A 15649-nucleotide genomic window follows, 5' to 3' on the forward strand; every position below is an offset into this window, starting at 1 on the left:
CGCTTTTTTTCCTCTTCTCTCCTCTTCTGAGGACACTGATCCCCTGATGGGGTGCAATTTCATGGGTGCAGTCGCCAATTGGCCGTTATTCATGTTTCAGCCTTGCCAAGAGCGCTGGCTGGTTACACAACCATAAAAGGCATCAAAACCAAACCTTCTTTTAATATCTACGCACACGCAATTTGATCAAGTGTCAAAGGACATCCATCAAGGAGTGGGGATCGTGGCCAATTTTTACTTCCTTTAACTTAGGGGAGCTGAAGCTAAGCGTAGCAACTCTACCATTGGATTGGCTGAGATCAACTAACTCTGCGGGGGTCTGAACCTTGGACCAATATTGTCTGTATGGCTCAGATGGCTAACTCCACAAAGCCAGCCTCAGGGGAGGGGGGAAGTGGGAGGACCAGTACAATAATCTTATTAAATATGAACTTCAAGAAAGGGAAATTAGTGAACTTTATGGCAGTAAAACTTCGTGGTTAATACCAGTTCAAGCAGAAAATGTTACTTCTTTTAATGAGATGTTCAATTCTACTTTGCTGCTGGTGTTCCTAGCCTGACGGTTAGTGGTTAGATTGTCACTTCACACCCAGCACAAACTCAAATAAATGCTATTGCCTGCAATACAAGCCACGAGCCAGTGCACAATTTCTTCAAAAGTGCAACTTCAGCTCTCGGATTTCATGCACATCATGCAATATCTTTTTATAACAGTTTTTTTTGTACCAGCCATGCCCCCTCTTACAATAATGGCCATGTCCGGGGGCGGACCCCAAAAGGTAATCGCAGGTACTCCAATGTTAAGCCAGAGCCTGGGATATCTGAGGCCTGGCTAACTGTGTGGGTCTTCCAGTGCCCTCCTGCCGAGGTTACAGTGGGAGGGTGCCAGAAGGGCCATGGGTTTTCAGCCCGACTTAAACATTTTCAGACATGAATAAAATGTGACGGAGCTACAGATAGTTTGAAATATATTATCCAGAGAAGTAGAACTGATGTAAGAGCACTAAAAAAATTGCTAACATATGGAAGCATATGGGAAACGCCAATCTGACAAACTCATCATTATTTTTCTAAAGTAACTAATCAAAACAGGGATCCAAAGGTACTTCACCAAATAAATCTCTTTGAGGGAAGCCAAGCTTAAAGTTCACAGGTCAATCAAATTGTAACTTCAGTCAATAACATAAACTATAACTCACAATATCGGTTATGCAGGTAAAGTTAATCAAAAATCAAGATTATAATCTACAAACACAAAAGCAAAATACTAGAAATCTGAAATAAAAACAGAAAATGCTGGAAATACTCAGCAGGTCAGACAGCATCTGTGGAAAGAGAAACAAAGTTAGTGGCCAGAATTGTCCCCTAAATAACAGGTGGGTTTGGAGTTAAATTGTAAAAAATGGAATTCCAGACCTGATCCCGCCTCCAAACCACACACTTCTGGTTTTAACAGAGGAGGGGATGGGTTGAGGGCAGCCAACCCGCTGCCAGGGGGCGGTAACTTAATTTAAATATTGTAATGAGGCAGAAAGCCTCTTTTTTCATTGCCAGTGATCAGCTTTCACACAATTCCTGAAATCCGGCAGTGAAACTGCGACGGAGACTGCTGCATACAGGAGATAAGTAGCTTTATATCTACCTCATGGATCCAGGGTCCCTACCTAAGCCACCCCTCGCAATCGGAGACTCCCTCACGAGGCCTCCGATCAATCACACCGCCCCCCCCCCACCTCCGTCCCCCCCCAATGATGCAATGATGCTGAGGCGAGTCACAACCCTCCGGTGGCCGGCCCCGATCCTCTCCCACCGCCTGCCCCCCCCGCCTGCCGATGCTCTGGCTGACCTCCCCCACAACCCACAATCCCCAACCCCCGATCAGGCCCATGCCGTTACTCAACTCCCCCGCCCCATGCCAATCCTCATCCGAACCCCCCTCCAAATCCACGATCCCCCTCCCGATCTCTGATGCTCCAAGCCCCTCCAAATCCACGATTGCCGCCTGAACCCCAACCTGTCCACCGATCACTGAACCACACCCCCCCATTCCCTGACCATGTCAATCATTGAGTTCCCCCCACCCCGATTCCCGACCCACCCATCCCCGATCCATGACCATGCTGATCCCCAAACCGCCCAATCCCCAACCAACCCCCACCCCCATCAAGTCGACCCCGACCACACCCCCCCGATCCCCGACCAAGCCGACCCCCCCATCCCCCAATCTCCAACCACGCCGACCCCGACCACCCTCCCCCGATCCCCCTCCCCCCACCCCACGAACCCCGACCAAGCTGACCCTGTGATCCCTCCCCCTGGACTGACCCCTCGCATCTGCGTGCCTACCTGCCCACAGCCAGCCTCTCAATCTGGCTGGTTGCTGGCAGGAATCCGAGGCCTCACATTCAAATCAGGCCCTTCCTTGGAGCCCCCCACACCCCCACCCCCAACCCACCTTCCTTGAGAAAATTCCGGCCACATTTCAGATCGATGATCTTTTGTCAGAACTGGAAAAGGTTAGAGATTTAATAGATTTTAAGTAAATGCAGGGCCATGGACACAGAGGAAGGGGAGGAAAGAATAAAAAGCAAGGTCTGTGACAGGGTGGAAGGTAGGAGAGATTAAATGACAAAAGGTATGATTGTACAAAGCAAAAGGAGATGGTAATGGAATATGTAAAGAAATAAAAGATGGGTCTAGAAGAATTGTAAATGGATATAGCAGAATGATCAACAGCTGCCATCTGAAAAAATAGGGGCAGAGGTTATGATCTGGTGTTGGTGAACTCAATGTTGAATCCAGAAGGCTATAAAGTGCCAAATCGAAAGATGAGGTGCTGTTCCTCGAGCTTACATTGAGCTTCGTTGGAACAGTGTAAGAGGCCGAGGACAGAGAGGTCAGAGTGGGCGTGGAGCAGAGAATTAAAGTGACAGGCAACCGGTCACTCTTGCGGACTGAATGGAGGTGTTCCGCAAAGCGGTCACCCAATCTGCATTTGGTCTCCCCAATGTAGAGGAGACTGCATTGTAAGCAGCGAATACAGTATACTAAATTGTAGGAAGTACAAGTAAATCGCTGTTTCATCTGGAAGGAGTGTTTGGGACCCTGGACAGTGGGAAGGGAGGAAGTAAAAGGGCAGGTGTTGCATCTCCTGTGCTTGCACGGGAAGGTACTGTGGGAAGGGAGGGGGTGTTGGGGGTGATTGAGAGTGGAATAGGGTGCACAGAAGGAGCAGTCCCTTTGGAATGCTGAAAGGGGAGGGGAGGGGAAGCCGTGTTTGATGGTGGGATCTCACTGGAAGTGGCGGAAATGGCGGAGGATGTGGAGGCTGGTGGGGTGAAAGGTGAGGACAAGGAGAAGACTATCGTGGTTCTGGGAGGGAGGGGAAGGGGTGAGAGCAGAAGCGTGGGAAATGGAACGGACACAGTCAAGGGCCACGTCAACCATGATGGAGGGAAATCCTCGAATGAGGAAAAAAGAAGACATATCAGAAGCACTAGTATGGAAGGTGGTATCGTCAGAACAGGTGCAAAGGAGACGGAGAAATTAGGAGAATACAATAGAATCCTTACAGGAAGCGGGGTGGGTGGAAGTATAGTCCAGGTAGCTGTGGGAGTCAGTGGGCATATAGTGGATGTTTGTCAATATCCCCAGAAATGGAGACAGAGAAGTCGGGAAAGGGAAGGGACGAGTTGGAGATGGACCATGTGAAGGCGAAGGAAGGGTGGAAATTGGAAGAAAAGTGCATGAAATTTTTCAGTTCAGGGCGAGAGCAGGAAACGCCACCAATACAGTCATCAATGTACCGAAAAGTGGTGAGTGAGGGGACCGGAGTAGGACTGGAACCAAGAATGTTCCATATATCCCATAAAAAGACAGGCATAGCTAGGACCAATGTGGGTTCCTATAGCAACACCTTTAATTTGGAGGAAGCGAGTGGAGTCAAAGGAGAAGTTGTTCAATGTGCTGTGGAGGAAGGTGGTGGTGGATGGGGACTGGGCCTTCATTCAGGGAAGAAGCGGAGCGCCCTCAGGCCGTCCTGGTGGGGGATGGAGGTGTAGAGCTATTTTATGTCCATGGTGAAAAGGAGATGGTTGGGGCCAGGATACTGGAAATTGTTAAAGTGGCAGATGGTATCGAAAGAGTCACGAATTTAGGTGGGAAGAGGCTGGAAAAGGGGAGAAAAAATAGAGTCGAGTTAGTAAGAAATCAATTCCGTGGGATAAGAACAGGCTGTTTGTGGATCTTAGGAAGGACATACAAGGGGCTATGCGGAGTTGGGGAACTATGAGGTTGGCGACCGTGGCGAGAAGATTTCCAGAGATGTGGTCAGTGAAAGTCTTGAAAACAATGGCTTGATATTCGGTAGTGGGGTCATGGTCCAGGGGGAGGTAGGAGGAGGTGTCAGAGTTGCCGTTCAGCCTCCGCTAGGTTCCCCAAGCAACAGCGCCACCCTTGTTAGCACGATTAATGACAATGTTAGGGTTGGATCTGAGAGAATGGAATGCTGCAAGTTCAGAGGGAGGTAGGTTGGAGTGAGTGAGGGGAGCAGAGAAACTGAGACAGCTGATGACACGCCGGAAGTTCGCAATGAAAAGATCTAGAGAGGGTAAGAGGCCAGTGGAAGAGGTCGAGGTAGAGGCGAGGGGGAGAGGTCAGGTAGAGGCCAGTGGAAGAGGTCGAGGTCGAGGCGAGGGGGAGAGGTCAGGTAGAGGCCAGTGGAAGAGGTCGAGGTCGAGGCGAGGGGGAGAGGTCAGGTAGAGGCGAGGGGGAGAGGTCAGGTAGAGGCCAGTGGAAGAGGTCGAGGTGAGGGGGAGAGGTCAGGTAGAGGTGAGGGGGAGAGGTCAGGTAGAGGTGAGGGGGAGAGGTCAGGTAGAGGCGAGGGGAAGAGGTCAGGTAGAGGTGAGGGGGAGAGGTCAGGTAGAGGTGAGGGGGAGAGGTCCAGGTAGAGGCGAGGGGGAGAGGTCAGGTAGAGGCGAGGGGGAGAGGTCCAGGCAGAGGCGAGGGGGAGAGGTCAGGTAGAGGCGAGGGGGAGAGGTCAGGTAGAGGCGAGAGGGAGAGGTCAGGTAGAGGTGAGGGGGAGAGGTCAGGTAGAGGTGAGGGGGAGAGGTCAGGTAGAGGTGAGGGGGAGAGGTCCAGGTAGAGGCGAGGGGGAGAGGTCAGGTAGAGGCGAGGGGGAGAAGTCCAGGTAGAGGCGAGGGGGAGAGGTCAGGTAGAGGCGAGGGGGAGAGGTCAGGTAGAGGCGAGAGGGAGAGGTCAGGTAGAGGTGAGGGGGAGAGGTCAGGTAGAGGTGAGGGGGAGAGGTCCAGGTAGAGGCGAGGGGGAGAGGTCAGGTAGAGGCGAGGGGGAGAGGTCAGGTAGAGGCGAGGGGGAGAGGTCCAGGTAGAGGCGAGGGGGAGAGGTCAGGTAGAGGCGAGGGGGAGAGGTCAGGTAGAGGCGAGAGGGAGAGGTCAGGTCGAACATGAATTCTGCAAACAGGAGAAGAGTCCTGTGCAGGGGAAGACTCCTGGCCAAAGAAGTGGGCCCGGAAATGAAGGTGATGGAAAAAGAGCTCAGTGTTGTGCCGAGCTCGAAATTCATTGGGGTGGGGGCATAAGGTGATAAAACTCAGGCCTTTGCTAAGGACTGATTGTTCGGGGTCAGAGATGGGACAATTAGAAGATTATAGTTGAAGAATGTTTAAATACAATCATTCAAGTCCAATTATTTTTTTTCATCTTCAAATATGCAAAAACATGCAAGCAACTGATTTATCGGCTTGTGCTAACTATCCTCAGTAGCTGTAAGGTGGTATACAGGAGCAGCGGAGGTTGGCTCTCACCCTGCCTACCCTAGCACTCTGCGATGAAGCTCTTCATTTCCACTCAACATGCTTTGCTGGAAGCTCCATGCAGGCTCCAACCCTGCCATGTTAGGAAATGATGGGCACCAATCCAAATGCCTATTATTTTTAGACATACAAATTGTAACACCAATGCACGGTGCCACCGTTCTGCCTGTAGTTGGTCATTCTGCTGCACGTTTAACCTATTGCACAGCAAACAGTGCATCCAAAATCAACATGGCACGAGCTCGATCCAAATTCAAGTACTTGAAATTAAACACAAAACAGCCAAGTTGCGACCATTTTGGGCTTTCAACTAGTCTGGTTCCGAACTTTACAAATTAGTTTAAATCTAACCAGATGCTGACAGAGCATTCCGTTGTTATATCTGTCTAATTTTACATGTGTTGCATTTAGGAAAATTAAAGAACATCTCAACAAAACTGGCATCATGGTGTGATAGGTTCAGAAATCAAAAAGCACACAATTTTTAATGGTTATTATCTGCATTATGATGTATGTAATTGGGAGGCTTCTTTGGCACCTCCTAGGGTGACATTGCTGAAAATGACCCAATCATCTGAAGTCCGATAGGAGGAGGAACATGGTGGCAGGAAAATGGACTTGGGCATTTCAGACAGAAATAATAAACCCCTGCCATGTGGGCGTCAGATTTAACTGGGAAAGTAGGTGAAACTCACCAGAATTTCCCTAGAATAAAGAATGGTTTTGGATCTCATTCAGAAAGCTGACCTAAAATCACAAGAATCGTAGCAAATTGAAAGCAGACCATTGCATACTTTACCCAGTCTTTTATAACCATTTTACCATGTCTGCTTTTCTAAAATGAACTTTCCATCTTGCTATGTTAGAAAAAAGTTGCTCTACTTCAGCTGTTCCTACTTATGGAGATGACATTATTTTTATTAATGTTACTTTCGATTTGCCCATAACAACAAAGACAGCCAGGAGATTTTACAGCAATATCCCTCTTTGAATTTGTGGCAATAGAATATGACATTGCAGGCACAACAATGAATAAAAGTATAAAAGGTTACACCGGGTGACCCTCGAGAGCCAGCAGCAACACAGGTAAGAGAAAGGTAAGTCATGCAAATAAAAGTGAGATGGGAGAGGGTGAAGAGAAAAAAAGGAGGGGAGGGAGATGGATCCAGGAGTCCACCACACTCAAATGGAGATTGTGGAATGATACAGACTGCCTGGATCCATCTAGCTCCCAACATGCTCTACCAAAGGTTCTACAAGGACAGTAACCCGAAGGAAATCTATAGCTATGTTCCCAACAAACACCACTCCTAGAAGAGATAACTGAAGGAATAAGTTAAATAGATTTGATAATCCTTTCAAATTAACACTATTTTTCGCAGCACCTGGACCCAGACAAACTGTTATTTCTGCAATTCCTCGTGTAACATGAATAGAGTGCATTGATGTACAGTGGTGGTTTCTATGGCATCCCCAAGGGCCTAGTTCCTGACAGTCACCTCCCATATCCATGCTTATCTTTCCCGCAACACGCTGTTTGAATTTCTCCAATCAGGTTTGAGCCCTTGCCACAGTGTACCAAAATGGCCCAAAGCAAAATCAAAATCACTCTATGACTGTGATGATGGTGCAGTATCTCTATTCATCTACCTTGATTTTTCTGCAACATGGCCTCGCCCCACCGTATCTCTGTAACCTCCTCCAGCCCTACAATCTCCCTGAACCCTTCATTCCTCTGACTCTGGTCTCTTGTGCATCCCCCCTTCCCTTTGCGCCACCATTAGCGGCAGTGCCTTCAACCTCGTACCCACATTCTGGAATTACATTGGGATTTCGGGGGACAGAATAAGCTCATGCTATAGGTAAGCTTTGAATATCATATTTAAATAGCATATTTAAGGGGATCAGGTCCCACATTGAAAGTCCAGACTTTGGGTAAGCCCCACCTATACCACATTATAATATTGGTGTACCATGATCAAGTAACTGGTCTGCTCAGGTAGACTTCTTAAAGGGATATCACACTTTGAGTTGTTTTTTTTTGTATTTGCAATTAAACTTTGCTGAACTTTACTCCGTACATTTGGCTTTGTTGGGTCAACTGCCATTTTTGCAAATCTTTTTCCATCAATACTTTCCTTAATTATTCCTCGTTCTGCTGCCATTAAAAGTGGTGAGGATGAGAATGCCTTTTGGGGTTCTCATTGCACTGCATGATTTAGATGAAGAAGACAAAGGGAGAGAAAATACAGAGTCCATAGACCAATGTTTATAGACCCGTGCACACATCCCAGCGCCCTGCCCAACATTTTTCCTCCTTCCAATGCCACCAGAAAACAGAATAACTGATCATTCACCTCAACGCTGCTTATGGGACATTGTTGCTTGAAATTGGCTGCCTGTGTTCTGCATTTCAAAAGTAATTCATTGCATGAAGCATACAGATAATTTAATGTGACAAGTGCAAGTATTATTTACTCCCATTTTGGATAGAGGCAGATCTAAAGGAACGCAAGACCACTATTGTGCCATATATCTTCAGGGCTGCTAACTGAGAATGAAGCTGGTCTCTTCTTCAGAGAAATTTTAGGCTATCAAGTCTTCCGACCTGAGACAAAGCCAGGGATAACAGACAATGGAGTATATTTCCCTCTGTTTACTATTTTAGCAAAAAGTAGATGCGAGTATAAAGCAGTCGTGCTTTACACCACATCTACTTTTTTTGCTAAAAATAGTAAAGGAAAATATACCTTATGACGTTTGCTTTCTTTGAGGCAAAAAAAAGGATGATGGTCAAAGCACATGTTTTCCCTGCTGATTAAACTAGAGCAAACACCATGGTGTGCATTAGACTGGAGACAAAGAAAATCTGGCATTAAATTATTTATTTTGGCAACTAAGTAGAAACCTAAGGCAGCCAAAGTAGTAATGGCAAAAGCTATAATTCACAACTTCTCTTCATTCTGTTCCTCTTGATAGAGAACTGCAGTGTACAATTATATATATATATATATATATATATATATAAAATATATATATATATGGGACTATTGCTTTTAGTGCACTAGAATTAATTTCAACATTTTTGAAAATATGATGAAGGTAACTGAGCAATACACAAATCTCCCCACACCAAAATTATTAAAGATATAACCATTATATGACCAACAAAAGGATACAGGAGTAGAAGTCATTCACTGCAGACAGGCAACTGATCTCCTGGGTGCCAGCCATCTTGAACTTGCCAACCAATCTGCTTTTGCTCTTCTTTTTGTAACTAGATAAACAAGGGTTGTTACCAACAAAAGATTAGTTCGTTTAATACAGGAATCCTGGTTCAAACAAATGTACAAATACAATTTGGCATCTGCACAAGGCACCTTTGAAAGATTGAAAATAAGGGAAACAATCCCACCCCAAATTTATAGCATTGGTATACATTATTTAAATTCCTGAAACGTGTAGTGCTAGTTCCTTTTCTACCACAAGAATGGCTTAAAAGATGCTAAAGGCAGATAAATCCCCTGGACCTGAAAGCTTGCATCCTAGGGTCTTAAGAGAAGTAGCGGCAGGGATTGTGGATGCATTGGTTGTAATTTACCAAAATTCCCTGGATTCTGGGGAGGTCCCAGCAGATTGGAAAACTGCAAATGTAACACCCCTATTTAAAAAAAGGAGGCAAACAAAAAGCAGGAAACTATAGACCAGTTAGCCTAACATCGGTGGTTGGGAAACTGTTGGAGTCCATTATTAAAGAAGCAGTAGCAGGACATTTGGAAAAGCAAATTCAGTCAGGCAGAGTCAGCATGGATTTATGAAGGGGAAGTTAAGTTTGATAAATTTGCTGGAATTCTTTGAGGATGTAACGAACAGGGTGGATAAAGGGGAACCAGTGGATGTGGTGTATTTGGACTTCCAGAAGGCATTTGAGTGACAAGGTGCCACAAGATAAAAGTTCACGGGGTTGGGAGTGATAGTTAGCCAATTCTCTATCCATGCTAATATAACAGAGAACAGAGAGTCGGGATAAATGGTTCATTCTCGGGTTGGCAATCAGTAACTAGTGGGGTGCCGCAGGGATCAGTGCAGGGACCCCAACTATTTACAATCTATATTAACGACTTGGAAGAAGAGATTGAGTGTAACGTAGCCAAGTTTGCTGATGATACAAAGATGGGAGGAAAAGCAATGTGTGAGGAGGACACAAAAAATCTGCAAAAGGACATAGACAGGCTGAGTGGCAAAAATTTGGCAGATGGAGTATAATGTCGAAAAGTGTGAGGTCATGCACTCTGACAGAAAAAAAAATCAAAGAGCAAGTTATTATTTAAATGGAGAAAGATTGCAAAGTGCCACAGTACAGCGGGACCTAGGGGTACTTGTGCATTTAACACATAAGGATAGTATGCAGGTACAGCAAGTGATCAGGAAGGTCAATGGTATCTTGGCCTTTATTGCAAAAGGGGATGGAGTATAAAAGCAGGGAAGTCTTGCTACAGCTATATAAGGTATTGGCGAGACCACACCTGGAATACTGCGTGCAGTTTTGGTTTCCATATTTACGAAAGGATATACTTGCTTTGGAGGCAGTTCAGAGAAGGTTCACTAGGTTGATTCCGGGGATGAGGAAAGGTTGAGTAGGTTGGGCCTCCACTCATTGGAATTCAGAAGAATGAGAGGTGATCTTATCAAAACATATAAGATTATGAGGGGGCTTGACAAGGTGGATGCAGAGAGGATGTTTCCACTGATGGGGGAGACTAGAACTAGAGGGCGTGATCTTAGAATAAGGGGCCGCCCATTTAAAACAGAGATGAGGAGAAATTTCTTCTCTCAGAGGATGTAGATCTGTGGAATTCGCTGCCTCAGAGAGCTGTGGAAGCTGGGACATTGAATAAATTTAAGACAGAAATAGATAGTTTCTTAAACGATAAGGGGATAAGGGGTTATGGGGAGCGGGCGAGGAAGTGGAGCTGATTTCATGATCAGATCAGCCATGATCTTATTGAATGGCAGGGTCGAGGGGCCGTATGGCCTAGTCCTGTCCCTATTTCTTATGTTCTTATGCCATAAAAGAGAGCTGGAGGCTCAAAGCCAGAAACTGGGCCTCAAGCCAGAGTTTAATAACTACAGCGAGGTATTGGTGCCTCTCGAGCCTCCAGGAGCAGCTGGTTTGAAGATAACCAAGTTGGGCCGGCTGCCTCACCGACAGTGACCCTCAGGTAGGTTGTAGGAGTGAGGGGAGGGAACAGGAGGGAGCTAGCGTAGGCCAGCAGCAGCCCTGAGGAGTGTTGTAGAGCTGGGAGGGAAGCCCCTACTCCTCCTGGCTCCACGTGTTAAGTTAAATTGAAGAAGAAATCTTACCAGCTTGTTAGAGGCAATGGCAAACACTGGAAAACATGAGCAGAGCAGGCCTGGCGCTCATTAACATATGCAAAAGGTAGAATGCTTATTTAATGCATCAGCCTGGGACATCTGAATATCATGAGGCCATTATGGTGTTGGACGTATTGCAGGTTTCCTTGGGGCATGGTACATAGCCCAGTGAAATTGGTCTTTTTTACCTCTGTTTTCTGCTTGTCAATGAAGACCAATTTCACCCCCTATATTCCTACTTTATTGTAATAAAATAGTGATGCTTTTTTGCCACTGTTGGACAGAAATAAACTAGATATGCCTTAGTGGTGGATAACTGGTGGATATGCTGGAGGATTCACAAATGGCATATGACCTAATCTAAGCTGTCCAGCACATAAAAAGGGGAATAGAGGTAAGATATTCTTTTGTTATGTGAGCATAAAATACCTTGGACTGATATGGTACCCTAGGTAAGATTATCATTCCCAAAGCTGTGGTAAAGAAAGGATAAACATTATCTTGTAGTCTTCACATCTTCACTCCCATGCCAGATCATTGTACTGCTGTTTTCTATTTTATAGCCCAGCCCACGTTCCATTTGGGATTCAACAGATCTCGAAGTTTTACAAATATAATCAGCGTTGTTTTACAGCCAAGCATCATAATCTACCAGAATTCTTTAAGGAGAAGAAAGTTGTTATGGGTATTAAGGGCATATAATAAGCTTGAATTTTCAGAGAGAATTTGACAAGGTTTGAGGCTTTTAAAGAAAATACATAAATTCAATGGTATAGTAGTAAATGGATTGGAAATGAGCTTAGCAACAAAAAGCAGGTGATGATGAAAAACAGAGAAGGCTCTGTCTGGTGACCAGTGAAGAATGAAATGAAGAAGGAATTTGTCCTGGATCCTGTAAATTGACACTGTTTATAAACAAATGGATGAGGACACATCCAGCAATATTATTAGATTTTATGGGGCCAAGATTGCCCCTATCCCAAGGCCTTTTAACACCAGAAAGCGGCAGCCACACTGCGGAGTGCAATGGCCGCCGACCTTTTGTGTAATGGCCGCCATTATCAAAATTCCGCTCCTGGGGTATCCCGGCGGTGCCCTGCTCCCCCCCCCCCCCACTGCTGCTGATCCGTGCGAAGTGCGTCATCACAGTGTGCACCACCGATATTCCCCCGCCCGACGGCAAAATTCTGCCATGAAAACTTTCTTCCCGCCGGGCAGTGTCAAAACCTGCTTTTTCCCGGTGGTGCAGTGAGACTGTGGCCTTCTGTAATGGCGGTGCGGCTCCAATTAAAAGGGGAGGAAGCACTGCTGCTGTACTATTTTTTTTTGTCGGGCCGACAATTATGCCCGGGCCGCCAACAGGCTTGGGTGCCAGGTCACTGGCCTGGCTGAAACCCTCCCTGGTGTGATGGCCCAGTGGATCGAACTTTAAAAATCGTACCGATCTCCCCTTTAAGTGAAGGGGGAGCCATGGTGATACGGCACCGTGATGACGTCATGATCTAACTGAATGACGGAACGGGCTACGCTGATGACCGACAGTGCCGGTCACTACACTCCCCCCTAACTTCTGCCCCTCTGATGTACCCACCGCCCCACTTCCGCACCCATTTTGAGCAACTTATGAGAAAAAAAACAAAGAGCAGAATTTCGCTCAAGAGGCCATCTCAACTACTGCAGTGGTGGAAACACTCGAAACAGGTTGCGTGCGCCCCGTTTCGGACGGAGGGCAATTTCGGCCCCGAAGACTATCCAATTATACGTGACGAAAGTTGGGGAGAATAACACACAAAATGGAATTCTATAAATGTAGATCGAATAAAGAATTACAGATGTGATTCGTTTACCATCATTTGGAGCTAAAACTGACTTTGCATTTATAGCAGGAACTGATCATTACAAATACTGTGTTATAATGAAATATTCTAACTTGAATATCTAGTTTTCAGTAAATGTGAACAGTAACATAGGAACAGTAACATAGGAACAGGTGTAGGCTATTCAGCTCCTTGGGACTTTTTCCCATTCAGTTAGATCATGGGTGATCTGCACCTCAACTCCATTTACCCACCTTAGCTCCATATCCCTCGATACACTTACCCAACAAAAATCTATCGATCTCAGTCTTGAAAGTTTCAAATTGATCCAGCATCCACAGCATTTTGGGGGAAAGTATTTCAGGTTTCCATTACCGTGTGTGAAAAATGCCTTACTTCACAGCCTGGCTCTAATTTTAAGATTATATCTCCTTGATCTGAAAACCCCCACCAGAGGAAACAGTTTTTCTGCATCTAACCTATCGAATCCCTTATCATTTTAAACACCTTGATCAGATCACCCTTCAACCTTCTAAACTCAATTGAATACAAACCAAGTTTATGCAATCTGTCTTCATAATTTAACCCTTTAAACGCTGACATAATTCTGGTGAATCTGCACTGTACCATTCCAAGGCCAATGTATCCTGGGCCTAAAGCTGAATGCAGTGCTCCAGATGAGGTCTGACGAAGGCTCTTTACAAATGAAGCATGATTTCCTCACTTTTGTATTCCAACCCCTGCCCCACCTCGAGATAAAAGCCAACGTTCAATTAACCTTTTTGATTACTTTTTGCACCTGTGCACTAGCTTTGCATTCTCTCAGATAAAAGGGTGCACTTCTTTCTGCAGAACTATTCACTGCAGCAGGGTTGTAAGTTCATGGGAGAAGTTATATCATCTAATAATAAGAAAACCCAAAGCTGTATAATCTTTTAATACACATTAAGTGTTTTATTACAGAAGGAATGTTTTCATTAGCAAATGCTTCTTTTCAAGGAAGACCAATTCCAACAAGGCAGAAATTATATCCGCTTTGTACTTTGACACAAATCTAATTAAATTGGCACAATTCTCCATCTTCAATTGGGCAAATTAAAAGTTGAGATTCAACTTTTAAGTCTGTCGAATTTTAAATCAAACTTGATACATGGGTGTCCCATACCATGCTGAGTCTGAAGGCTAAGAGGCCAGAAAATGAATATATATTTTGATGATCAAGTTGATATTTTCTGGATTCCTAAGCTGATTTGAGTGCTCTCTATACAGGGATAATATTTAATGTGTGTTTTTTTAACATTTCCAAAATGAAAAGCATAGAGAAAGGGGGTGGGACTACTGAATGAGAGAGAAGTAGGAGTCCCAATAAGTACACTGCCCTAAGCATTACATACCAAACAGATGAAATATTGAGCATTTAGGATAGATCTTGAAAAAAGAAAGATCCCCAAACTAATGAGGCATACAATAAATATGACAATTCTACTAAGGCCTTCTTAGCATAAAGACTGTGCTTTCCCCCTGCAGGTGACTGGAACACATCTCCTCTATCCTAGTCAACATGGACAAGGGGGAGAAGAATCAAATCCAAACAAACTAAATATTCCAGGATACTTAACTTTTAGAAGAGATCGGCAAAATGGAAAAGGGGGACGGGTAGCCCTGATAATAAAGGATGGGATAAAGACAGTTGAGAAAAAGGATTTTAGCTCGGAAAATCAAGGAACTGGATTTTCAGCTTTTGAGATTTCGGGGTGGTAATGGCGGCGGGGTGGTCCCGATTCCGCCTGAAAAAGTTTGCGCCTCGTCTTCCAAATTTGGCAAAAAATTAGGTTCCATTATCAGGGGACAAAATCAGGCGTTACACAATGACGTTTTTGCACCCCAGCCGAAAATCGCGGCATTAAAAAAGTTTTAAAGAACTTCGTTGCTGCTCAGTGCCCTGCAACATAATGTTGTATATAGTACGGTTTTATTTTGGGTGGCGGGATTTTTTGGGGACTTTGTTGCAGTAAATTTTATGATTCATCCTTTGCCTTTGGTGTCTTGTGCACCATTCCAATGTTCACCGGAGATGTGCCTTAATGGGGGCACATAGCATGTCCAGTATTAGCTCCATCCCCAAGTTTCCTCCATTTAGGAGAACTGGTCCATTATGAGCTGGCGACGTGTGACTCTTGGTCCAGCTGCATCTCCATGCTGCCTCCCTCGTGGATAGTGTAGCTATTCAATGGGGGCCTTGCCAGGCTCCTCGTCATCGTCCTCCTCCTGAGGTGGGCCTGCAATCCCTATTGGTAATGCCTGGCCCCTCATGATGGCCAAGCTGTGCAACATGCAGCACACCACAATGAATTCGAATATCCGTTGAGGGGAGTATTGAAGGCTGCCTCCAGAGCGGTCCAGGCATCGGTCTACCTGTAGGAGATGGCATATCTCTGTCAGCATTTCCTTTCGGAAGTGCAGCCTTCTCACACACTGCTCCTCAGAAAGCTGGAAGTATGAGCGTTGGTGCTTGTAAAGCCGTGGGGGGTAAGCCCTCCTCCCCAGACATCTTCAGCCTCTCCTCATCCGTGGGCCGACATGGCCAAGAGCTCTTTTTCTAGCTTGACGCTGCCTGGCAATAGCA

The 15649-nt window shown here is 45.6% G+C and overlaps 1 protein-coding gene across 10 annotated transcripts in view; it reads right to left on the reverse strand.

Moving 5' to 3' along the window:
- wdr27 (WD repeat domain 27) overlaps nucleotides 1-15649 on the reverse strand; it is an 838472-nt gene that overhangs the window by 645496 nt on the left and 177327 nt on the right. For all 10 annotated transcript variants that reach the window (XR_011594978.1, XR_011594977.1, XM_070889135.1 and 7 more), the window contains one exon: nucleotides 9010-9107. Coding sequence is in view for 8 of the 10 variants with exons in the window: in XM_070889135.1 (XP_070745236.1) it covers nucleotides 9010-9107 (98 nt within the window). In the remaining 2 variants the exon portion in view is untranslated. The remainder of the gene's footprint in view (nucleotides 1-9009; nucleotides 9108-15649) is intronic.

The sequence above is a fragment of the Pristiophorus japonicus genome, chromosome 9 (genome assembly GCF_044704955.1).
Source record: "Pristiophorus japonicus isolate sPriJap1 chromosome 9, sPriJap1.hap1, whole genome shotgun sequence".
Taxonomy (NCBI): domain Eukaryota; kingdom Metazoa; phylum Chordata; class Chondrichthyes; family Pristiophoridae; genus Pristiophorus; species Pristiophorus japonicus.